The sequence below is a fragment of the Oryza glaberrima genome, chromosome 7 (assembly GCF_000147395.1).
Source record: "Oryza glaberrima chromosome 7, OglaRS2, whole genome shotgun sequence".
NCBI classification, from domain to species: domain Eukaryota; kingdom Viridiplantae; phylum Streptophyta; class Magnoliopsida; order Poales; family Poaceae; genus Oryza; species Oryza glaberrima.
This window is the reverse complement of record NC_068332.1, coordinates 26,551,766-26,575,008: the sequence shown is the minus strand read 5'-3', so window position 1 is coordinate 26,575,008 and position 23,243 is coordinate 26,551,766. Positions and strand designations below refer to the sequence as shown.

At 42.0% G+C, this 23,243-nt stretch overlaps 3 protein-coding genes across 11 annotated transcripts; 1 reads left to right on the top strand and 2 right to left on the bottom strand.

Annotated features, from left to right (window-relative positions):
- The first annotated feature begins 813 nt into the window (after window positions 1-813).
- Window positions 814-5,533, top strand: LOC127779028 (protein NETWORKED 2A-like). 2 transcript variants are annotated; one of them, XM_052305695.1, is made up of 3 exons: window positions 814-1,245; window positions 1,319-4,786; window positions 4,892-5,533. In XM_052305695.1, exons 1-2 carry the CDS (start codon window positions 1,152-1,154, stop codon window positions 4,783-4,785), a joined length of 3,561 nt encoding a protein of 1,186 aa, XP_052161655.1. In that variant the 5' UTR covers window positions 814-1,151; the 3' UTR covers window position 4,786; window positions 4,892-5,533. The 2 variants fall into 2 exon arrangements, with proteins under 2 accessions (XP_052161655.1, XP_052161656.1); XM_052305696.1 differs by having other exon boundaries at window positions 815-1,245; window positions 1,361-4,786.
- A 107-nt stretch (window positions 5,534-5,640) lies between these two features.
- Window positions 5,641-8,229, bottom strand: LOC127779031 (probable serine/threonine-protein kinase PBL7). Its single transcript, XM_052305706.1, has 5 exons — window positions 7,944-8,229; window positions 7,452-7,696; window positions 7,076-7,265; window positions 6,589-6,980; window positions 5,641-6,403 (listed from the first exon to the last, which is right to left on the bottom strand). The coding sequence occupies exons 1-5, from the start codon at window positions 8,029-8,031 to the stop codon at window positions 6,146-6,148; spliced, it is 1,173 nt and encodes a 390-aa protein (XP_052161666.1). The 5' UTR covers window positions 8,032-8,229; the 3' UTR covers window positions 5,641-6,145.
- Window positions 8,230-9,927: 1,698 nt separating this feature from the next.
- Window positions 9,928-22,372, bottom strand: LOC127779030 (two-component response regulator-like PRR37). Of its 8 annotated transcripts, none has more exons than XM_052305699.1 (11): window positions 22,225-22,372; window positions 22,030-22,055; window positions 21,847-21,936; window positions 21,341-21,753; window positions 15,713-15,877; window positions 15,469-15,602; window positions 15,166-15,333; window positions 12,512-12,698; window positions 12,006-12,417; window positions 11,147-11,924; window positions 9,928-10,635 (listed from the first exon to the last, which is right to left on the bottom strand). In XM_052305699.1, exons 4-11 carry the CDS (start codon window positions 21,600-21,602, stop codon window positions 10,510-10,512), a joined length of 2,232 nt encoding a protein of 743 aa, XP_052161659.1. In that variant the 5' UTR covers window positions 21,603-21,753; window positions 21,847-21,936; window positions 22,030-22,055; window positions 22,225-22,372; the 3' UTR covers window positions 9,928-10,509. The 8 variants fall into 8 exon arrangements, with proteins under 8 accessions (XP_052161659.1, XP_052161664.1, XP_052161665.1 ...); XM_052305704.1 differs by having other exon boundaries at window positions 21,847-21,929; XM_052305705.1 differs by having other exon boundaries at window positions 12,512-12,692; window positions 22,030-22,154; window positions 22,225-22,371.
- Between the last annotated feature and the right edge of the window lie 871 nt (window positions 22,373-23,243).

Sequence of the window (23,243 nt, the reverse complement as noted above, 5' to 3'; positions counted from 1 at the left end):
TGTGTTCTCCAGTTATAGTTGGGAGCACTTCCCTCGTTGCACACAAAACGAAGTGACAGTTTAGCGCATGTTTAGTTAAGTATTTGCTATAAAACTTGGAAAATGAAATAATATGATTTTTTTTAAAACAACTTTTCTATAGATTTTTTTTAAAAAAAACACACTGTTGAGTAGTTGGGGAAGTGTGCGTGTAAAAATGAGGAATGTGAAATTGGAAAAGTAGACTAAATAACACAGCCTAAACCCGGTTTCACCTCTATAGTTTATTTCGAGAGAATATATTTTCAATGGAGGCTAAACTCGGTTGGAGAGATGGTATTCCCATCGTTTCGCTTATTCGTGGGATGGTGAAACGGCATATTTACAAACGAGAAATGATTTATGAATAAAATTTTTATATACGTGTTCTTAACCATCTAAAAGCAAAGGTTGAAAAATAAATTTTGATTAAAAAATCTCAAAATGAGTTACAAATTTAAAGTTGAAAATTCATCAATAAGTACCAGCACAAGTAAAAAAGATAAGTCCTACTTCCTCCGTTTCACAATGTAAGTCAACGGAGGGAGAACAAACAAAGAGGATAAATTCCTGTTTAGCGCTGGGCTGCTGGCCCATGGCCATAACGTGGAGGAACCGATGAACGCGTCGCGTCGCCGTCAGGTCCTCAAACGGAACCGACCAGACAACGTCAACGTCGAAAGGGCCGTGGAGATGGGAAGGCCGCGCCGCGTTGACGTGGGCTGCGGACTGATGCGATTGACTAATTAATTGACTGGGCTTTGGCATTGGGACCGACGTGCGCGTTGCGTCGCGTCGCGTGCGTCTCCCCTCTCTTTGCGTTACTACCTTTTCCTTTTCCTTCTTTCTTCGTTTCTTTCCCCTCTCTTTTGAGATGATCCTCCCTTCCTTTTCCTTTATTTTCTTGAGAGATGAGATGTGTTCGATTTCAGCTTTGATTATGCCAAGAAGAACTCCGATTATATACTACTCCACCGTACTAGTAGTATAGTAGTTGTAAAGAAAGCAAGTTGGGTCAAAGAAATCGAAGGCGATCTCGATCTATCTATCTATCTATCCGTGTAGCACTAGCAGTAGCAGTAGCAGGCAGCCATAGATCGATCCTCGTCGGCGTCGCGCTGTGGTTGCGGCGGATGCTGCAGCGGGCGGCAAGCAATGCCTACTCGTGGTGGTGGGCGAGCCACATCCGCACCACGCAGTCCAAATGGCTCGACGCCAATCTCCAAGGTTTGTTTCCGCTTCGATCCCCCTTTCTTAGTCTTACTACTTGTTAGGGATGTGATGTGATCCCCCTTTGTAGTCACTACACTAGATGAGAGTACTATTATTTTGGCGCACGCAGAGATGGAAACCAGAGTCAAGATCATGCTCAAGCTCCTGGGAGAGGAAGCCGATACGTTCGGCAAGAGAGCCGAGATGTACTACCGCAGGAGGCCAGAGGTGATTAACCATGTGGAAGAGGTTTACAGGGCCTACAGAGCTCTCGTTGAACGCTACGACCACTTATCCAAGGAGCTGCATAAGGCCAACCACACCATTGCTACTGCATGCCCACAACACGACGTCTCCTTGTTACAAGAACAAGACGATGCTGAATTCACACCCATCAGAATACAGGAATCCACTACTACTGTACAGGAGGTTTTGAACCCAAAAGGACATGCGCGCCCCTGTGCTCCTCACTTCACCAAACAGAATGCGCAACAAGAGATCGACACACTTCAAAAGGCTATACTTGTCCTGCAAACCGAGAAAGAATTCGTTAAGAGCTCTTACGAGACTGGGATTACCAAGTATCGGGAGATCGAGAAGCAGATTGCAGATATGCAGGACCAGGTATGCCACATCCAAAATGAGTTTGATGCACATGCGTCCATCGAGGATGATGAAGCCCGTGCCCTGATGACCATTACAGCTCTTAGATCTTGTCAAGGCACAGTAGCTAATCTTGTGAAAATATTTGAAGAGTTAGTCAGGGTTGCAGCAGGGGAGTCTGAAAAAGTAAATTATCTCCGACAAAAACTGTATGCTATGAACTACATCATTGACCCGTCTAAGGGAGAAGTTGGCACAACAAACATCGCAGTGAAAAATAGAGTTTATCCTAATACTCAGGAAATACTGGAGCTGCAGCCTATATATGAAAAAATCGAAAGGTTTTTTGAGCTCAACTCTGAATCTGTTGTGCAGGAGATGGCAGAGAGAGTTGATGAGCTTGTTGATAAGGTCATGAACTTGGAGCTCAAATTCCCAAAGCAGTCCGCTCAAATCAAGCAGCTGAAGGAAGATAATGATAGCCTCAAAGATAGGTTGGATGATCTACAAGATGAGATAGCACTTCGAGATGATCCAAGTGACTTAAGTGAACAGCTCAAGTTAGCAGAAGATGAGTTGAACAGAGTCAAGGCTCTTGAAAGATCTGTTATTGAGGAAGAAGTTCTTGTTAGCACAGTCTTTTCTGAAGTTGTTAGTTGCATCACTAATATCTCAAAGGCCTTTGGATCTATTGATCCAGAGGACATGACTAGTTTATTAGCTGCAGTTGAAAATGATGGGGAAATAACATCAGATGATATCAGCACCTCACTGCCAGAAGAAGAATTCAGGGGTACAGAGGAAGCAACTACAGATGATAATTTGGGCAGAGACAGGTGTAGAAAAGAAGATGCCTCAGGAGTTGAGGGTCATGATTCACTAGATGGTACTGATGGCATTGATGACTGTAAGAATGGCAACGAGGAAAACTTTCAAAGTGAAAATCGCTTAATCCAAGAAGACTTGATGGATAAAAGGTCAATACAAGCTAGCAATAACATTGATCGAATTGTTATTCCAGGCAAAGAAAATGGTTTTAACAACGCATGTGAAGGCAAAATAGATTGCAGCCCATCAGGTAATACGAAGAAATATAGAGACATAGGAAATGATGTTATTGACAACTCTGCTCAAGGGGAAAGTTTGAAAGGTGAACATCCACCAACGGTAATAAGTCAGACTCACCTCCCACACTCAGAATGTTTAGATACTTTAACCAATAAAAGTGACTCCGATGAGAAAGGGTCATCAGTGGTTGTTACTGTGAATTCATTCGGAGGCAGCAAGAGAATACAAGGCTTAAGGATTGGTGGCGATGAAAATTCTATGTCTGGGAACAGCTTGATCCAGGAAGAACTCAGAGATGACAAATCACTAAAAACACCTGGATATGTTAATTTGGTTGGTTCTACAAACCAACATAGTTTGAGTGATGGAAGCACCACTGAAGAAATCTCATTACCCAAAGTTTCTAATAGTTGTTTCAGTGATGCAGATATGAGACTGGAATTATGTCATACTGAAGAAGCAATATCTGTTGAAGAATGGCCAAAACAAGATGGTCAGCTGATTGCCCCAGAAACTATGAAAAGTTTGAATGGAGGCAGCAAAGTTGACTCATCTGAGAAAGGTGGCCGCACTTCATTAGAGCATATGAACAGCATACAGGATTTGAAGACTAGTGAACTTGTGGATGCACATTCGTCAAGAGTGTATCAGCAAGTACCCAAAGTAACAACAAAATCAAACAATATTGCTAGTTGCATTCCTCATGGTGAGCTAGAGACGAGAAGTTCGGATGGCAGAGAACATACAAGACAAGCAAGTACCTTGAGCAAGCCTGGAAGCATGAGCTTGCGCGTCAATTCTAGTTTGGTTGCAGAAAGAGATGCACCTAGCTGGCAGGAGTTTCTCCTTGATGGCATTGAAGGTAGAGAAGCATCATTGCTAGACGACTACACTTTAATTCTCCGGAACTATAAAGAAACAAAGAGAAGGCTTGCTGAATTGGAAAAGAAAAATGAGCAACATCCCGAAGAGACAAAGACAGTAATAAGGGAGTTGAGGAATGCAAATTCCATGAAATATGTTGAGATCCAGTCCCTAAGAGATCTCCTGGATCCTTCAGAAGATATATCATCCACACATAGTAAAATGGGTTTTAACAGATCAAATCATCCTTTGGACACAGAAATTTCTGTGCTGGAGGGAATCGATGTAAGACACACTGGTGTACGGAAGAATACTTCACCTTTCGAAGTGAAGTTCAGATCTGAGATTGATGCTCTGGTTGAGGAAAACTTGCAGTTCTTGGTAAGGTTTAGCATGGCTTGCCACCGCATGCAGGACTTTGACAGCAAATATCAGGAGCTACAAAAGGGAATGGGGGATTTTGAAGTTAAGAAGACAGGAGAACCTGATGCTGCAGCCGAGTCTGATCCTGCTGAAAAGAAGTTGAGAGAGCTAAGAACTGAACTGGATGTATGGTTTGAACAGAATGCACTTCTTGATCAAGACCTGCAGCTCAAAACCATGTCTCTTTGCAGATTGCAGGAGGAGATAGCTGAAGCCTTGCGTGCTAGCGCAGAGACTGATGGTGGTAGGTTTACACCATACGAAGCAGCCAAGTTTCAAGGGGAGGTACTGAACATGCAACAGTCTAGTGGTAAGATCGAGAGGGAGTTACAGTCAGCACTGAAGCGCATGAGAGAACTTGAAGGCAAGGTCAATGACGGCTTGCAGAAGCTGCGTGAGAGCTTTGATCTTTCATGCAGGAGGTCATCTTTGGTGGAGGAAGAAAGCAGCAGCACCAGCTACCACAGCCAATTCAAACACTTCCCGACTAGAACAAGAGTGCCATTGCGGAACTTCCTATTCGGCACAAAGCCGAAGAAGAAATCAATATTTGCCTGCATAAATCCTACGTTGCAGAAACAGTTCAGCGATCTGTGAGGTGCGCATACTTCTTTTTTTTTTCTTCTTTTTTGGCGGTGAGCACTTGTGTTAATATATATCCTGGGCTCATTTCAGTAGCTAACTTGTCTGTCTTTGCTTGCAGTTGGCAGACACTGTAGAATACATGTACTCCCTCTGTCCCAAAAAAAGACAAACCCTGGTTTCCGTGCCCGTTTGACCGTCCATCTTATTTGAGAAAATTATGGAAAAAAAATAAAAAGACAAGTCACGCATAAAATATTAATCATGTTTTATCATCTAACAACAATGAAAATACGAATTATAAAAAAATTTTATATAAGACGGATAGTCAAAATTGGACACGGAAACCCAGGGTTTAACTTTTTTTTGGGACGGAGGGAGTAACTAGTAACCATTCATATACTTGGGTTCGCTTGGAGCTGGACCCCAGGCGGTCGAATCTCGTGGTGTCACCCAGCTTATTAGATGGGAACACATGCTTGTTACCATAGATTTGCTATTATTTTGGAGGCAAAACTTATTGGCATTTGATATATTGTACACAAGGGTAGTCTCTAGTGTTAAAATTATGGTTTCTGAGAGTAGAACATGAGTTTTAATTTTGAGGGAGTTCCATGGAGAGCCAGCTCCGGCCATCTGATGCACGCATCACGCTTGTCATTTTAGCGATCTGTATGCAACCTAGCTATTTCATTAATTTGTTCATTACATTGACTACTCAAAAAGAGGCCCTGTATATTAATTACTAGTGGTGTCTTGGGCCTGTCGAATGTTTATGCAAGATGATGTGGTGATTATGGAAATTAGAATGCATTCATGCCCCTAGTCTGTTTTCAGATGAAGGGCCCTAGATGCAGAGACATTAGCATATATCAGAAGATGATGGTGCATGATAAGAAACCGCATCAATAGTAAGTGATGGCATACTGTCTGAGGCATACGCAATAACATCACCAGGCAACTGAAACTGCAGCTGACAACCCTCCAGCACGCAACCGAAACTCACACCCACAGGGAACAAAGAGATGACAAAAATTCCTTGAACCCAAATGTACTACGCTACAGGCTACTCCTACACTGATGTAAATACAGACTCGAGAAAGAAATTCACATGTACAACAACAGCAGCCATCCCTATCATGAGAAAACAAATCAATCTATCACCATTCCATGTTGCAGAAACCAGGAACCATCTCATTTCTCTCTATGATTCTCTTTCTCTTGCTATGAACAAAATCTCTGGGCTGGTCATCTCCATGGACTGTCAGCAACATCTCCTCAGGTACCATATCTAGCAAAAAATATTCTAGGCTTTCTGAAGCCTTAATTCCTGCTTTCTGTTCTACAGCACCTCCTCAGCCTAAGTCTGCATCCCTCATACACCTTGTGTGCCGGGAGACATCAAACGTGACGTGTGATGGACTCCATGTGCCTCTGGATCATAAGTCTGGGAGGCAAGGTAAGCGAGAGCTGTAACAACATCCCCGATCAGGGGTCTCATGGTCGGTTGCTCTTGGACACACATCGCAGCAACAGCCAAGGCCTGGTACAATCCTCTCGATGGATACTGACCATGAAGCGCTGGATCTGCCATCTGGGGGAACTTCCTCCTGTCCTTGAACAAGGGCCGGGCCTGAAATTGTACACCACCAAATATGAATGGATGGAAACAGATTACTCCTTTGGATAAACAACCAATCAACCATACTAGAACCTATTCAGATTGATACTGGCATATTTCATTTAGGTTTTTTAGCAACACTATTTAGAAGAGAAGCTTGCCAGTTGCCGCTATAAAGAAGAAGCTTGCCGCCTTACCCATGCAACAAGATTTTGCTCCCCTGCTGCTCGGGTGTTGTCGATAGCTCTTCGTCCTGTAATGATCTCCAACATAACAACACCAAAACTATAAACATCTGACTTGAGAGTCAGCTGGCCAGTCATAGCATACTCAGGAGCACAGTATCCATATGTACCCATCACTCTAGTGGAAACATGGGATTTATCGCCAATTGGGCCGAGCTTTGCCAATCCAAAGTCAGACAATTTTGGGTGATATCCCTCCCCAAGCAAGATATTTGAACACTTCAAATCTCGGTATATGACTGGAGGATTGGCTTTGTCGTGCAAATATTCCAAACCCTTCGCTGCACCAGCAGCTATCTTCATCCTTGTATTCCAATCAAGCCGTGACTTGCCTGGTGGAGGATCTGGGTAAAACAAAATCTAGTTGTGAGCACACACATCATGAATCATCCAGTAGCAAAGCAAGCAGTGATCCAATTAAGGTTTTTCAGTGGCATACCGTGAAGATGGTCTTCCAAAGAACCTAATGGCATATACTCATAAACTAAAAGCCTCTGATCACCATCGGCACAATATCCAATAAGGTTAACAAGATTTGGGTGGTGCAGCATGCTGAGCATAAGAACTTCAACAAGAAACTCCCTGTTGCCTTGCAGTCCGTTGCGATCGAGCTGCTTTATTGCGACAACCTATGATGGTTATAAAGCGCATTAATTCATGTTAATAATGGATGGAACTGCTCCATGGAAGCTGAAGGAAATAATTTAGTATATGGAGCATTTCATTTCATCTCATACAGTCAGTGGCAGAGATTCTAGTTTGATTAAACAGAAATTTGCAGTATGGTAGCAAGAAGCGGAGTATAAGTTACTAGCCTGGTCGACAGTCTCCAAATAGGCTTTGTACACTCTTCCAAAACCGCCCTCACCGAGCAGGCAATCGACCCTGAAGTTGCTTGTGGCCGCAGCGAGCTCCCTAAAGGTGAAGGTCCGAGCTGCAATGCGGCGGTTCTCGGATGATCCATTGCTCACAAGGATGTCCTCGTTAGCAGCTAATTGAAACGAATCCTGATCCTGCTTCATCACTGTCGATGAGGCCAGGTTTGGTGGGTTATCTCTTTCTGGAGAAACAAACAAACCTCACCTTGTGTCAGAAAAACCCAAACCCTTGCTTAATTATATATTCATTCATACGAAATTTCTCTATTGGTTGGAAGCAGATTAAAATCTTTTCAACAGGAAGGAACAATCCCGTTCTTTTTTTTTTAATTTCTAGCTAATCACCACCCAACCTAACCAGGTAAGGCAATACGCTCTCTGCGAGAAAGAAAGAAAGAAAGAAGCGACCGAGGGGCAGGTACGGATCACCTGAGGCCGGTGGGATCTGAGGCGGCGACTTCTTCTTCTTCTTCATCTTCCCGCCGCCAGCGCCCAGGCAGGCGAAGCAGCACGCCATGGCTGATGGCTTCTCTCTCTCTCTCTATTCTCTCTCTAGAGAGAGCAGGGAGCAGGGAGCAGAGAGGAGAGAGTAGTCGCCCTGTAATTGTAATTGTGTGCGCTTCAGCTTCCGCTTCCGCGTGGGGAAGAAGGTGAAGAAAATACTCCATATTTTTGAGCCACTCAAAATCTCTCCCCTTCCTTTCGCTTCCAGAACATACATTCAGCCGCTAGTTCCTCCATCCTAGTACCTTTCTACCACAACTTTAAATTACAAAGATAGATATTCTACCACAACTTTAAATTAGAAAGATAGAGAGCTTAGTTTTTCACTGAAAGTTTACCAAATTCATCCATCTTTCTAGCCCTTTCCTATGAAAAACAATACAGTATGCTCCAATTTACATGTAATGTGTTTTTTCTTTACTTTTCTTGTTGGATGACGTAGTAAATTTCAGAAAAAAAAAGACTGTATTTAGATTGAGAGGATCCTTTAATGCAAAAGCAATATACAAGACCTCGAGGATACCAGTACCATTACCACTTTGCTGTCGGTAAATAAGATGAGTGACTGTTTGAGGAGCTTTTAAAATGGAGATAATTAGTGACGTTTTTCTTTCACAAATACTATAGCATGTTTGGTACAGCCTTTAAAGTCTCCAAGTTCCTCAAACATTTTACATTCTCCTCAGACTTTAAGAATCTACAGCTATAAAATCAGTAGAAAATAAAAAAAAGATTCTAGGAGCTGTCCAAGCTTACTTCTCTTTTCTAGCGTAAAGTCCACAAAGAAATTCAGCACCAGATCGAACCGAGACACGAAAAAGAAAAGAAAGGCGATCACACGGACAGTTGAGGAAAGAAGCACGGGTGTCATCCAGCGGAGAAAGTAGGTCGGTCCACGATTGTTCTAGAGAATGGCCATCTCGGTCGTAATAAAGGAGCTTTCCGTTTTCTTTGCAGCCGGACAAAACCTACCGTAAACAGGATACTCTCCCTCCGTCCATAATACTACTATAATCCAGTAGTACTCGATAAGATACAATCAATACGTGATACGCAGTCGGTGGTGGAGGACGCGACCACAGTGCAAGGAAGAGCCTGCCGGTAGATGTGGCACGGTCTACTGTGCACAAAGGTTGGCCAGCGGGAGGCGCCAGGACATTGGTCCCACATGTCAGTAGAGATTGGGCAGTGGTGGAGCATCGGTGCGTCAGCCATGGACTCGCAGGTGGTGAGCGGTGGGTGAAAACCCAACCTAGCCTTGGCCGGACCGACAATGATGGCGCTCGAGTGTCATTCCCCCTCCTGAGGGCGTTGTCGTGCCGTCTCACCCCTCAAGGATGGTTGAAGGGCGAAAGCCCTGTCTTTGCTCTTTTTGAGACCTTGACGGACGGCGGCGGCGGTTTTCCGTCGCTTCTCTCCTTGGAGATGTCATCTAAGCATTCTCTTGCTGAAAACACGTGTGCAATTGGTGCAAGCACGCTCTAAATTCTCATCCTCTTATGATGGCATCCTAGTTTCTACAAGTTGACCACGTCGAAGGGCTTAGGGGGGAGGGGTGTTTCATCTCTCTCACCTTCTCTCCCTAAATCTAAAAGACGTGGGTAGAGTTGGGTCTTGTGTTGGTTGTAAGGATGTTTTTTCGGCGATCTCGTCTATGTTCCGTTGTTGGCTCAGCGGCGGTCGATCACGCTTAGCGACAGCCGGTCCGGTGCTATCCTTCTTTCGGACCTATGTGTTGGCGCCGTCGGTGTGTGGATGGTGGTGTAATTTTTCGTTTTTTTCTTGGTTACAACCTTTTGTATTTCTTTTTACCGTCTCCTACGAGTCGTAAAAAAAAAGTACGTGATACTCTCCTACCAAAGGCATAGAAATTTGACGAGCCTTGTCAATCACCTGATTACAGATCATAGATAATAAAATACTCCACTCCAGTATATTTAGATTAAGGAGAAACAGTGACAGCAAGTTCTATCTCAAGGCAAAGCATGTGGCTCATTTCAACAACATGCGTGAGCCAACTACAGTGGAGTGCTGCTGCCAGACACGGACGCAAATCTAAGAAGACCAGTGACCCAACAAACACGACATTGACAATAGTGCTGTCCCTACAGGGCAGAGCACTCTCGTCTCATAGTAGCAGTACATGACATGCTTAAATATGGAGTAGTACGTTCGAGCTTGACTCCACAGGCACATACTACTGGAGTAGTATTATAGGTCCACCTGAAGTGGAGTCAGCCACACCATATTCTTCTACTAGTAGTAACGCAGATCACCATTATCATATCTTCATATTAGATAGGGGATAAATAGGATAGGAGTTCCTTATTTATTCCAGACTCTAAATATGATGGAATCAATGGTGGTGGGATGCCGGATGCATGGGATGTTGTTGATCGATCGGCCAAGGAAGAAGAATCATTATCTGTTGTCTACTAACTGTTAATTAGCTGTTTGGAGTCCAAAGCCATCGCGTAGGTAGGTAGGTAGGTCATCTGTCCGCTGCCGCTTCGCGCCCACCACCCTGCTGTTGTTGGTCTTGCACAGCTTGCCGCACGAACTGTCCGCGGACCCTTGGCCGCTGCTCGGCCAGCCTCTTTCTGCTCTGGTACCGCACCTGAAAATGGCAGACAGCCATCAGAAAGAAACCGGTCCTATCCAAAGCTTAATCATATATATATATATATATATATATATATATATGTATGTATGTCTCTCTATATATAAAAAGAGCCTCCTATCCAAATTGTACTCACCCGCGCCGAAAAGTAAAGGACAGTGTTTCAAGAGTAAAATTGAATTGCCGCTCTAAGTAGCTACCATTAAATTATGAGAAAAATCCAAGAAATGTCATTGGCAAGAAATTTCAGCAACACGGCTATGGGACCAAAAACGTGCAACTTTTTGGAAGATTATCTTGTGAGATTCCTTTTAGAAATCAGATAATACTAGTATATAAACAAATTATATTCATGCCCGATCCCATTTAGCTAGTCGTTTGGGAGAAACTTCCAGTAATATGCTTTTGACAACTACTTCCAGTAACATGTTCTTTAGCTAATTTAGACGAGTTAAACAGGAATGCTAAAACCAAAGGAACAGAAAACATGCAATTGAAAACAGGCTACCTTTTTTCCGAAGTTGCGCTCTTTCCTTTTCTGTCTAAACTTGGTCACTGCAGCCACTCTATGCTCTCGTTGAGTGAAGCGTTTCAGATACATGTCATTGCCACTGCCGCTTCCACTTCCATTGCCACCTCCAGGTCCACTTTTGTTGATGGTGCCATTAGCGATCTCCATATTTGGCCGTTCAGCATTTACAGCAGTCGTACTCCCATTCTGCCCATTGCTTCCGTTGTTACTGCCTGAGTTGCTTCCATTGACACCATAGTTGCCAGCATGACCTTCGACAGGAGGATCAAATACATTGGATGAACCACATTGAGGGGCCCCGGACCCACCATTCTCACGTGACACATCGAAATGAACATAATGAAGTATTGGGCGAGGGTGTTGTACGAGGTTGCTCTGTACTTCACCAGGCTGAGCCCTCTTTGCTGCATTGTTAGCCACTTCATCAGTCTTTTCTTTTCCTGTTGTATTAGCTGGAGACGTCCAGTGCTGTGCAGGATGAAATGCTGATGTGTGTCCATTAGCCTTAACAGCTGAGGGTGACATTACTCTCTCCTTATTTGTACTAGGCTTTGTCACAACGTTCTTTGTAGTGGAACCCATGTCATTGTTATTGCTACTACCATTAGAACCTTGTTTTATTGGTGCAGCATCTGAGTTTGACTTCATGTTGTAAGCAGAATCCGTTTTCATAGCCTCTGAGCTATTATCATGCGGCGAACAGCTTCCCACGAATCCTGTCCCACCTTGATTGGAAGCCACAGGTGTATGGTACCTTGCAACAAAAGTAACAGTTAGTATGCAACTTAACAATGGTTTCCTAACTCACTAGCGACACTGATATTATGTTTTGCACCTCGTAAATGCCGAGAGATATGATCGTCTCAAAACATTCCGTTGTTCCTCTTGGATTGCATTTGCACCATCCCCAGTCGATCTTGACCTTTTCAAACTTAATTCAAGTGATGGCATAATATTATCACGGTTCTTATCTTTCCTTTCTGGCACTTTGGAGGAGCAATTAGGGGCATTTGCGGCTCTTGCTGCCTGTTGTGCATCCATGTTTTTGGCCATCGAACCAATTAAGTCAGCAGCTCGAACACTTGACTCCTCCAGATTTTCCATCGCTGCCTCCTTTGAATTGTTTTGCAGTGGATATTCATTCCGTCTATCTGTTGGTTTGATGGATCTCTCATTCGGAGAGGATTGATAAGCTGTGTTTAAATTTCTAGGAGAACCTATTTCCAAGTCCTTCCCCTTGAAGTCATCTGAAAAAAAAACATGTTGAAATTTATTAATATACAGTGTTATGGAGCTTTTGTTTTATCGAGTTGCACAATGAATCAGTTGAGCATACAATACCATTAGTTTCTTTTTGTTTCTTGGAATTTTTGTTGCTTGTACATGGTAACCATCTATTGCTGCATATATCTGACTTCAGGTGGATCACTTGTGCACAAGTGCTATCAGGTGGATCAGCTAATTGATCTGGAGACATAGCCTGTGGACTGTCAATCTCAACAGCGCGCTTTGTCCATGAGCTCTGCGCCTTAAAAAAATGATGAGCAACCAGTTTAAATGCACTTCACAAAGTGATCCGATCTACAGTAATTATTTCTGAATATTGTAATGTGGAATTTATTCTAAGTTGTTTCTTACATTGACATATCGGCCATGTCACTGAACATTTCAGTGGCAAAATCTTATGTGATTCATAACTAACTGACAGGAAAAAAATTTTACCCCACTCCACAACACTGTAATAAAAGAGAACTTGACAGCAACACATAAGATACAGTTTATCTCGGTAGGGTCTGTAGTCAACGTTTCATAATAAACGTGGACTAATTTCAAGTTTACACTAGTTTTCATCCACCGCCGATAAGCTAGGTACCCCCCGGCGGCATTCGTAGCCATCTCTAGCTACAAACCGACAGTTCTCAAGTACACCTCGTGTGCCATATCCTGTAACTCTAAATTTCTCCAACTATTGCTAATTCACAATTGAATCTTGCTTTTTAAATAAAAGATTTTTTATTTCATTGCCATTTCAGGCAACCATTATATGTCAAGGCAATCCTGCACTAGTGCGCTGATGATATGATGTTTAGCATTATCTATGTTGATAAGACTATTTTATTTACTCTGCATACGAATTTCAGGATCAATCTATCTGTACGGTGATACCCAGAACAACCTTTTCAACACATTTGGGATAAACTACGACAGCTTGCCTAGGTCATTGAAGAGAATCTATTTAGTGGAATCAAACATACAGCATCAGGAGAACCAAATTTGCAAGCTTAGACTTGATTTTATCAATCCAAACATGTCGCCAAATTAAAGGTAACTTTGAAAAGAAAATATACAATATGTTTATACTAGTTTTGAGGGCACATATTGCAGCAGATATTTAATTTTTAATATACGTTTCATTTTGATAATAAGTATAGTAAATTAGTATAGAAAATATACAATATGTTTAAGCAGAGCATTGCAGATTTGCAGGTAATTAATTAGATGATACTCTCTCCATCCCAAAATATAGCAATTTAGGATTGGATGATACTCTCAAGGGTTGTCCAGATTCATTGGACTAGGATATGTCCTATCTAGTCTTAGGTTGCTATATTTTGGGACGGAGGTAGTATTAAATAATTAGGCATATTTTAAAGATCAATTGAGATGTGAAGTTAAAAATCATCAAGAGGAAAAACCCAAATTTGGAAGATTCATTAAATGGTGCAAATAGAAATCAAAATACAGGACAAAAGCGTTAATTGAAGAAAAGACATGGAAACCATTATGAAGCTCAAAACACAGAAGTAAAAATACTGGAGGCTTAGCAAAAATGGACAAAACATTTGTGTGCATCCATCCTTTTCCTATTTCCTTACCAAGTGAATAATTATGCACGAGTTGATTAAGGACTTTAGACTTCGGGATTATTGGACCATTGATGGGGAATGTGTTCATTGGGTAGCAGTTTTGAATGTCAAGAGGCCAATGGTGTTAACACACTAGTAGTTTTGTACTCTTCCCACAGTGTTAGGGGATGAGTACTTTTTAACCAGCAATGTCTATATAGTCTAATTCTAACACAAATTCATGAATAAACCGAAAATAACTATACAATATGTATCTGTAGTATGATTTCTAGTTGGTAAGGAAACAAAATGTTCAATTTATAATAGGAAACACATAAAATTAAGTGGTATTAGCTGATTGATAGTGAACTGTATATTAGTCAACTTGATGACATTTAGAGAAGCACGATGCATGCAAACTACTTATTAGCATTTCAAAAATTTAAAGGGCAGCATAAAGCATAGACCCCACATTTATCTTAAAAGGCAAGGATTGTTCAATTCACGTTTACAATGGGAGAACAAGGAAAAGAAGTTAATCCAACTGGTGAGAAACTATAAGTTGGACATCCAAGCCAAAACAAAGAAATTCCCTACATCAAAGTTTGGTTGCATGTATTGTACAATCCATTTGATTCCTTGAACATGCAAAAAGCACAGTGCTATCAACTTCTGGTGGAACATTCTACACACACGCTATCAAGATTTATAAATACTATATGTGCTCCAAAATGCAATGAACCAACCACTGGTTTATTTGGCACCTTGGTATTAGTTAAGCAAAACGATAGTGCCACATGAACACACATGTAAACTATACGAGAGGCGATAACTATATTTTCTTCAGTATGTGTTTCATCTGTTGTGTTTGTACAATATTAAGATTGTTATATGCAGATGATCCATGGTATTTTACTGGTTTGGTTAATTCAAAAACTTTACAGTGACATGGTGAACTCTTCCTATTTCCCACTATTCTAAAATAAATTTATCAGCTATGCAAAAAAATGTCATTTATGCCTTCAGAAATCATTGTTACTGACAGGTTTATTCAGTTTTTAACTTCAGTTTTTTCTTCTCATTCTAATTACAGCTTTGTTAACAGGTAGTAGTAAAGCTATGTTGGAATAAAAAGATCAAGTTTCATACTTGAGTGCCACTGCCGTTATCACTGCCATCTCTTGCATTAAGTCCCATGCTTACACCATCGTCGTCATCATCGTCATTGCTGCCACTGTTATTATTGGATTCATCCCCACTTTTTGATTTGGCACACTTTTGTGTCTGAATGCCACTTTCACTTCCACTGCCACTGGACTGAATTTGAAAATAACAACTTTAGTTTAGAGTCATCACATATTGTAACCATAAAATGGTGAAGCAGCAGTCGGTACTTGATGGATTTGCCTGAACATCTAATATATAAGAAAAACTGGACCAACAACAACTTACGCTGTGGCACCGTCTCCACACATGCTGCCATAGGTTCTTAAGTTCATTCTTACGTATGGGCTTGACTAAGAAGTCAACAGCGCCCTTTGACAAACACTTAAAAACTGTACCCATAGCATCATTTGAAGACATCACTGCACACAAACCACATCAGTGTAGCAGCTAAAAGCATAGAAAGTAAATAAATGACAAGGGCAACATTTTGTACAAGAATTGTACTGTAGAGTTGAGGAAAGCTACTTACTAATCACTGGAATATTCTTGCAAATATTGTGGTGGTTCATGATCCTACTCAATAGAGAAATTCCAGATACACCAGGCATAACAACCTCTGTCAAAACAAGATCAATGCTGTTTTGCATATCTTCTAGATATGTCCATGCTTGCTGGCCATTTTCAGCAGGGATGACTTCACAGAAATAAATTAATAACACTCAGTCAAAGACCAACAAAGATAAAATATCTTGTGCATTAAAAAAAAACCTTGGCCCCAAGGGGAAAGAACTTCCCCGAGGTATTGCAACTAAGAAGAAGCACCCAAAACCAGGGCCGACAAAGGTCACAAAAGCCAGTCTGCATTCAGAATATTACTCTAGTGTGCTTGGCTCCCTGTCCTTAACAAAGAAGCCGAATAAACAAGAGTATAATCGAATGGAAGATCCACAAGAAATATGAATAATACTTGAAACAGCAAGCAAGGGAACAATGCAGAAATGAGTTTTAGTCAAAGAATGGGGACCATAAATCAGTGATCCCAGTTAAAGTCGTTAGCAAATTGAATATAATGCCTGCAATGAGAAAAAAAGGATCAAGTGCTGCTGGACTGGAGTGATGATCCCACAGCTCAAGGCATAGAGTGCTTTATCTTTTCTTGGTCACACTATCATTTTGCGAGAGATAGCCAATGGGCAGGCATCTCCCGCTAGCAAGCAGCATTATTCACCACCACCCACCACATTTGACATTTCTAGTTTCTTTGTTGTTTTGTTTTTCATTTTTTGGATTTATACCAGACCCTTTCCTTCTCAATAAAATGATGCATAAGTCTCTTGTCTATTCCCCAAACATTCAAACTCCAGTATAAAAAGGTCCATCTGATGCCATTAATGGTTCCCACGGAGCACCTTGTATTCAAACCCTTACCCTAGCTAGTCCATAACAAATTACAAAAAATAAGGATCGAATTTGTACAGGCTACGTCAATCATGAAAAATATTGGCAGCTGGGTAAATTAGCGGATGAGTTAAAATATTAGAACACGCTATATTTATCTTGTGCTGTTGTGCATATCTCACCCAAAATTGTACAGACTGAAGGAAATCAAAGCTCCACATGCTTGGGTACAGTGCGACCAACAAACTTAAGGCTGTGTTCGGCATCCCCTTTTCCCAACCCTTCTCCCTCGTTTTCCACATGCACGCTTTTCAAACTGCTAAACGGTATGTTTTTGTAAAAAGTTTCTATACGAAAGTTGCTTAAAAAAATCAAATTAATCCATTTTTGAAAAAAAATAGCTAATACTTAATTAATCACGTGCTAATGGACCACTCCGTTTTCCGTGCGGAGGGAATGAGTTCCCAACCCACATATGCGAACACAGCCAAGTATGAGTACTAGACCAACAATTTAAAGTTTCTAATGTTGAAATATGAAAAAAAAAACCTTTACTCCCCAATATAGTCAGACTGAGAACAAGCATATGTCAAACCAGTGGACTAGTCTATACTAAATTTTAGTCCAGTGTTTGCCACTATTCCAACCATTGGGTCATGTTGTGCACAAGCTTGCGAGGCACTTAGGACCCTGTTTCTTCGATGCTTACAAGGGTAACTTCCTGCACTTCAAGAATATTTGGCAGATATTATCATCGGCTAGCAACATGACAAGACCCTCGTAATTCCTTTCTGTGGGAAGGCAAGTTCTAGGTCCTTTCTTTTTAGATAATGGATAAAATCAAGTTCTAGGTCCTTCAGGATGGGATTAGGTTGGAGGTGCTAACACTTGTGGCTAATGAAATTTCCGAGGAGAGTGTATGTGTAGTGTGTTCTAGACAAGTCACCAGCAACAATAGCTTAATAACAATGTTCTCGTCCATAAAGAGCCATTACAGGCCAAAAGACCAACACAACATTGGCGTCTTCTTTTCTTTCTTTCTTTTTGTGAAAAGAACATCACAGCCTTGTCGGTTTTTTTAAAACAATCAAGATATGTTCATTGTATTACTCATGAGTAGGATTACAATCTTGATATCACACCCTGCCTCGGTGCCTCCAAAATCTAGATTTCACTCTCACGTATAGCGGACCCACATACACCTAGAAATACAATTCTTGGGTCAACTGATGAAATGGGTCAAGCAACCGATGGGTTGGGCCGAGCAAGGAAAGGCCCACACTTATGTGTTTGGAATACTTTCCTAAAATCCATATCCTCGACCTGTTGCTGCATACGTGTTCGGAATCACGACTTCTCTAGGATTGACGAGCTCTGATATCACATTATTATGAGCTGACCTGGGAATTGCTCAAACTAGCCTAGAAGAGAGAAGAATCGGAGCGATGATTCTCTTTCCAGAAACATGGGCAGAGTTGTGTGGGCCCTTCCTTTGCTCAGGCCAACTCGACAGTTGCTCAACCCATTTTAGCCCAGCAGTTGTATCTCCAGGCGTCATAGTGTAAAAAAACTGAACCGGGTCAACAAGTCGACCTAAAAAAACAGAACAAAAGGTCGCCACGGTTGCACTCAAAGACCGAACATGCATTTGAGCTGGATTGGACTGGGCGGACCGGCCTAGTTTAAGCTAAATTGGACATTAAACTGCCCCGGTTGAACCGTGCAAAGGAGATAAATGGGCCACATCAAGGCCCAATTTATGCCTTCTGTTTTTTTAATGAAAATCCTAGAAAAGGTTGTGGCATGGGGACTTGAACTCAGGTCCATGCACTGAGAACTCTGAGCTTTAGCCTACCATTCCTGTCATTCTTCCCTTGTGATCTACAGAGAATATACAATGTATATATACGCTATTGAACCATGATTCAACCAGCCGGTCCACAGGTCAGACCGGTGAATTGAGTGTTTGTTTTAGGGGAAGAACTACCCCATGTCAGAGAACAAAAAAGTTTTATAGGAATATGTACATAAAAGGCAAAAACAAAAACCAAAGAACTACAAAAGTAGTAACCAATCAACAACTATTTGTCGTAGGGGCCATTCATCCTATAGTTATATAGGAGAATCTCATGTCTGAAAGGCAGACCACCAGGCATCAAAGAAGGATCAATATGCTGAAAAATCTTTTCATTACGCTGTTTCCAAATGTGCCAGCAAGCAATGAAGAAAAGCTCCAAGAAACCCTTCCTCCTAATAAATGTGCCAGCTAAACCGAAGCCAAGCCAAGACAATCATTTGAAAGAGGTCAAGCGAGGTATTCCAGGATATACCCTTCCTACTAAATGATATACCCTTCTCACATGGTTATTCTCTCTTTTGTAGTAGATGCCAAACTTGTTGCTCAATTAGTTGGCTCAAAAGCAACATGGACTCATTGACTTATGTTGTTGGCTCTACTTTCCTAGGCTGAGCTAGAATTCTTTACTCCCTCAGTTCTCTTTTAATTAGACAACTTTGACCAAAGTTGTTTGCAAATAATTGGCATGGCACGAAACTCAATCTTTATTTTCCCATTTTGCCCTTATAAGAAACAACTATGTATTCATCCACACTAATCTAGAAAGTTCTTGTGTGAGCATACCCTACCAACAACACTAAATTTCTCTAAGAGTAAAATAGTCATCTCTAGAAAGTACAATGATTGCCTAGTTTTGTGTGTGGAGTCAAAGGTGTCAAATAAAAGAAAACAGAGGGAGTATTTATTAGACTATTCGCATGCAAAGCCCAAAGGAAGGTTTTTATCCCCTCATTCAGCTTCCTTTTTAATGAAAAACAAATTGATGCCTTGATATCGAAAGTGTTTTCCTTTTTAATGGAAGTGCCTTCTTCTCAATAGTGTGAGGAAAGAATAGTTAGAAACTTTATTCGGTGGTTTTTACTGGTAGTAAAATCAATCTAGTCCTGTCATCTTTTCTCATCCAATGGGCCATATCTATTTATGCTACCACCTCAACTACTGGTAGCAGAAATTTTTTTTCTAGTGGTAGTAGAACTCATAAATCACTGCCTTCTATCGCTTCTATTGGTAACAATACTTGTAGTATTCAGAGAGCACTGTAGAAGTACTCATCAATCAAATTGGGAGTGCCCTGTAATCAGGCCCTACACCCTTACTTGACCATGTTATAACAAAACCTTCATTGAGCTACCTAGACTTTTCCTACTTTCATGTAATCTAGCATGTGCTTTTTGCTGTCCAAGTATATATACTCTTTTAAACAGACTCTAATGGTGGTGGCAGTAAATCTGCCACCCCACATACAAGAAGAGGCCGACAACCTCCAATTCCTATCGCCAAGCTGGGTGGTCTAGTCTTGCTGCCGTCGCCATTTGGCACATGTCACCTGTAGGGAGGCAACGTTGGGTGGCAGAAGAGGAGTTTCGGGCTACTGCATAGCTGGACTTTCCAACATGCGATGAAAAGGACCCTCTGGCTTAGGCAATGAAAACAATTCTCCCATGGCCAACAACCAAGGGAGAAGGACAAGGTATGGTTGTCTACGTAGCATTTGATGGTCGCTCCCCAGAAGTGATGCTACCAATGGAATGAAAAATGGTTTTGATGTGCCCATCCGCAGCAACCCCCTTCATGAGCTGAAGCAACCACACCAAAGCAGCAGAATAGGACAAACCTAACAGTAGGCTAGCGATCGAAATAGAATCAAATCATTTTCCAGTCCAAAATCATACATCAATATGATACGAAGACAGGGAAGGCATAAAAATACTTCGAAGAAAACAAGCCTGCAATATATAGTGCTGTCCACAGATGGCTGGAGATTCTAGGTGGTACCCATTGGCTTACAAGAAGAAGGTGAACTGGGTGCCAAAAGGAGGTATCCAACACAACACAACAACAACAAACTATCCCTATGACTTCATTCACGTTTGATGTATCCAATGGAAAAGTTGCATCCAAATTAAAGATAAGGAATACAAGAGCATTGGTCCAAAATATTGGCACTAGAAATTCATACCAGTATTGAAATAAAAAAGAAAACCCAAAATCATTAGAAACCATCAATTCAAGGTGGCCTCTCATACAACGTGGAGATTAATCTTGGATTAAAAAGTTATCTCTCCCTTCTTCAACAAATTGATTTGGTAACGTGTCCGTTCAAGGACCTTGACATGATTTCAGTAGAAAAAAAAAGGAGGACCTTGAGATGATTATCAGTACCACAATCTGCACCCCTTTTTTCAACAAAAAAAAAATCAGAAAGAGTTTCCAGTTGACCTAATCAGGCCTAGTTTAAATTTGGCTTTAGCGGCTAGCATGACAAAGTGTGCATGGATTTTGCAGGGTTCAAGTCAGTCTCTCAAACAAGACTTTGGAACAGCATACTTTATGTTTCAAAACAAAGTATTCAACAGATTTATGTACCAAATGATCTTGTTGCTTGCTTATCGTCCTTGTGATGTAGGTGTTCAAAATCTTGTTCTGAACTTGACAATCGTCTAATTTGTGGTGAAAAATGTGTTTGGTACAATCCTTAAGAAGATAGTTTCCGGATAAAATCACTACAGCAAATTGTAAAGCAGAGGCGGTACGTGTGATTAAACAGAGATGAGGAGCAGAAAAATTAACAGTTTGAGAGTCAGACAGTAAGTAATAATAGGAAAATATGTTGTGAAAAAGGCAAACATATAAATAAATAGACAGAAGTGAGAAGGTAGAAGGAGGAAAGAAGAGACAGACCTTCATACATGCAGTGACGAAGCAGGGCACTGACCACCTGCCTGGTGGAGTCATCGCTCTCAACTAGCAAGACTTTGATAGTCTTCTTCTGGATGAAGCGCTCCCAGCAGACCTGCGGTGGCGGCTGCACACCGGAGGTTGTTCCGCCATCCGGGTCGCTGTAGCCCCCACCCCCAGCCCCAGGCACGGCGTCGTTGGTATCTCCGACTCCGACTCCGAGGGCAGAGCCGGCGGTTTGGTTGTGATGAGCGGTTCCCATCATCAGCCTGACTCGAAGAGGTTGGCCGGGTTGAGTGGTGGCAGGGGTTTGGTTGATGAAGAAAGGCAGGCGGTACGGCACATATTACACTAGTTTGCCTCCAAGACCAACAGCAGCAGCTAACCTAGCTTAGCTAGCTGGGCTGCATCCGCATCTGTGCTTGTGCAGTTGTGCAAATCAATCTCACAAATGAGAAAGAATAGAGATAGAGAAAAAAAAAGAGAAGGATATGATCCAGCTTACGTACGTAGTGGGCGTATGCAAATTTGCAAGGCGAGCGGTGGATCAGTGGACACTGGCCGCGGACTAAGGAAGATAACAGCAGCTTTGCTACGGACTAGAGAGTTGCATCAGACACATAGTATTATAGTAGTATAGTACTAGGACTAGGACTCTGATAGTAGTAGAAGAAACTGTAAAGTGAAATTACCTGCGCTGCTGCTGCTGCTGCTGAGACTGCGAGTGGTGTGTGTATGAAGGAACTCTCAAGTGGTGGCAGAATGACGACGAGGCACCAACCGAATTCAAGTGAGCTTAGTATTCGCTTGGATTGGACTGATGAACCCGGATGAAAATGAAATGAATCGACGAATACATACTGTGGAAGATCCAGAGGGGAAGTTACCTGCGGTTGGTTGGTTGGGGACGAACGGGGTTGAGGCGGAGGCGGAAGCGAGTAATCGGCGGCGGCGGCGGCGGCGAAGGCGGAGGAAGAAGAGGAGGGAAGGGAGGGGATCCGCGCGGCGCGTATCGTGTGCCGCTCCCTCCGCTGCTACTGCTACTAGATATTGGGGAGGGCGGTGACGTGGAACAAATGGAGGTGGGGAGCGCCGCTGGTGGGCCCGCCCCTGAGATCCCACGAAATCAAAAGCCGCGCGCTCCCTTGCGCTCCCCGAGATCCGCGCAGATCTCCCACGTGTCCACCTCCTTCTTTCTTTGGGCTCTTTTTCTGGGCCTATCCGGCCCATCTCCCGTCAATGCTGGGCCACCCGTCCAAACAAAGAATCTCATTCTCTTCTCCAAATCCCTAGTATCATTTCTCCTCAAAACACTCCAAGCATAATTATTCTATTTATTTAATTAATTCAATTATTATCGCCCCCCGCAAATTATTAACTTTATTTATGTGTCGTAAACAGGAAAATAATCTCTAGAAAGGAAAACAAAAACTACAGTTGACATACTACTATTCAGAGATTATAAGAAACTAACCCCGTGTAGTATAGCAGACGTATTGTCAGCTCAAACAAAGGAAACACAGAACCACCAGCAGTACATATTTCTAATTTTCACGATATAATCCAGTGAGAATCTGTTGCTAATCAATAATCTACTGTACGTTTGTATAGCACAAGGAACTGTGAATTAGCTTTATTGATGTAGATTTCCTTTTTATTCGTTTCCTCTTGTTCTTCCGGGAAAAATAATAATGGCTTCTCTCTCTCTCTCTCTCACTAGTAGGAAAAAAAAGCTATATACTCCATATATATAGAGAGAGAGAGAGAGCGAGTCAGAAAAGGCAAGCAGTAGCAAAAGAACCAACCACAATCCAGAAATATATTCGGAGTACCCCCACCATATGTCCATATGCTGCATATGCATGTATGCTATCTATCACCACAGCACAACACAGCACACTCGAAG

Bases quoted from the DNA above. Each gene is read 5' to 3' on its own strand.
- LOC127779028 (XM_052305695.1), top strand. From the start codon at position 1,152: ATGCTGCAGCGGGCGGCAAGCAATGCCTACTCGTGGTGGTGGGCGAGC. The intron at 1,246-1,318 runs GTTTGTTTCCGC...CCCCCTTTGTAG, and splicing joins GCTCGACGCCAATCTCCAAG to TCACTACACTAGATGAGAGT.
- LOC127779031 (XM_052305706.1), bottom strand. From the start codon at position 8,031: ATGGCGTGCTGCTTCGCCTGCCTGGGCGCTGGCGGCGGGAAGATGAAG. The intron at 6,981-7,075 runs GTATGCCACTGA...TGTTTTACCCAG, and splicing joins TTTGGAAGACCATCTTCACG to ATCCTCCACCAGGCAAGTCA. The intron at 6,404-6,588 runs GTAAGGCGGCAA...GTACAATTTCAG, and splicing joins AGCAAAATCTTGTTGCATGG to GCCCGGCCCTTGTTCAAGGA.
- LOC127779030 (XM_052305699.1), bottom strand. From the start codon at position 21,602: ATGATGGGAACCGCTCATCACAACCAAACCGCCGGCTCTGCCCTCGGA. The intron at 15,603-15,712 runs GTAAGTAGCTTT...GTTTGTGTGCAG, and splicing joins CAAGAATATTCCAGTGATTA to TGATGTCTTCAAATGATGCT. The intron at 11,925-12,005 runs GTGCAAAACATA...TTTTGTTGCAAG, and splicing joins TATCTCTCGGCATTTACGAG to GTACCATACACCTGTGGCTT.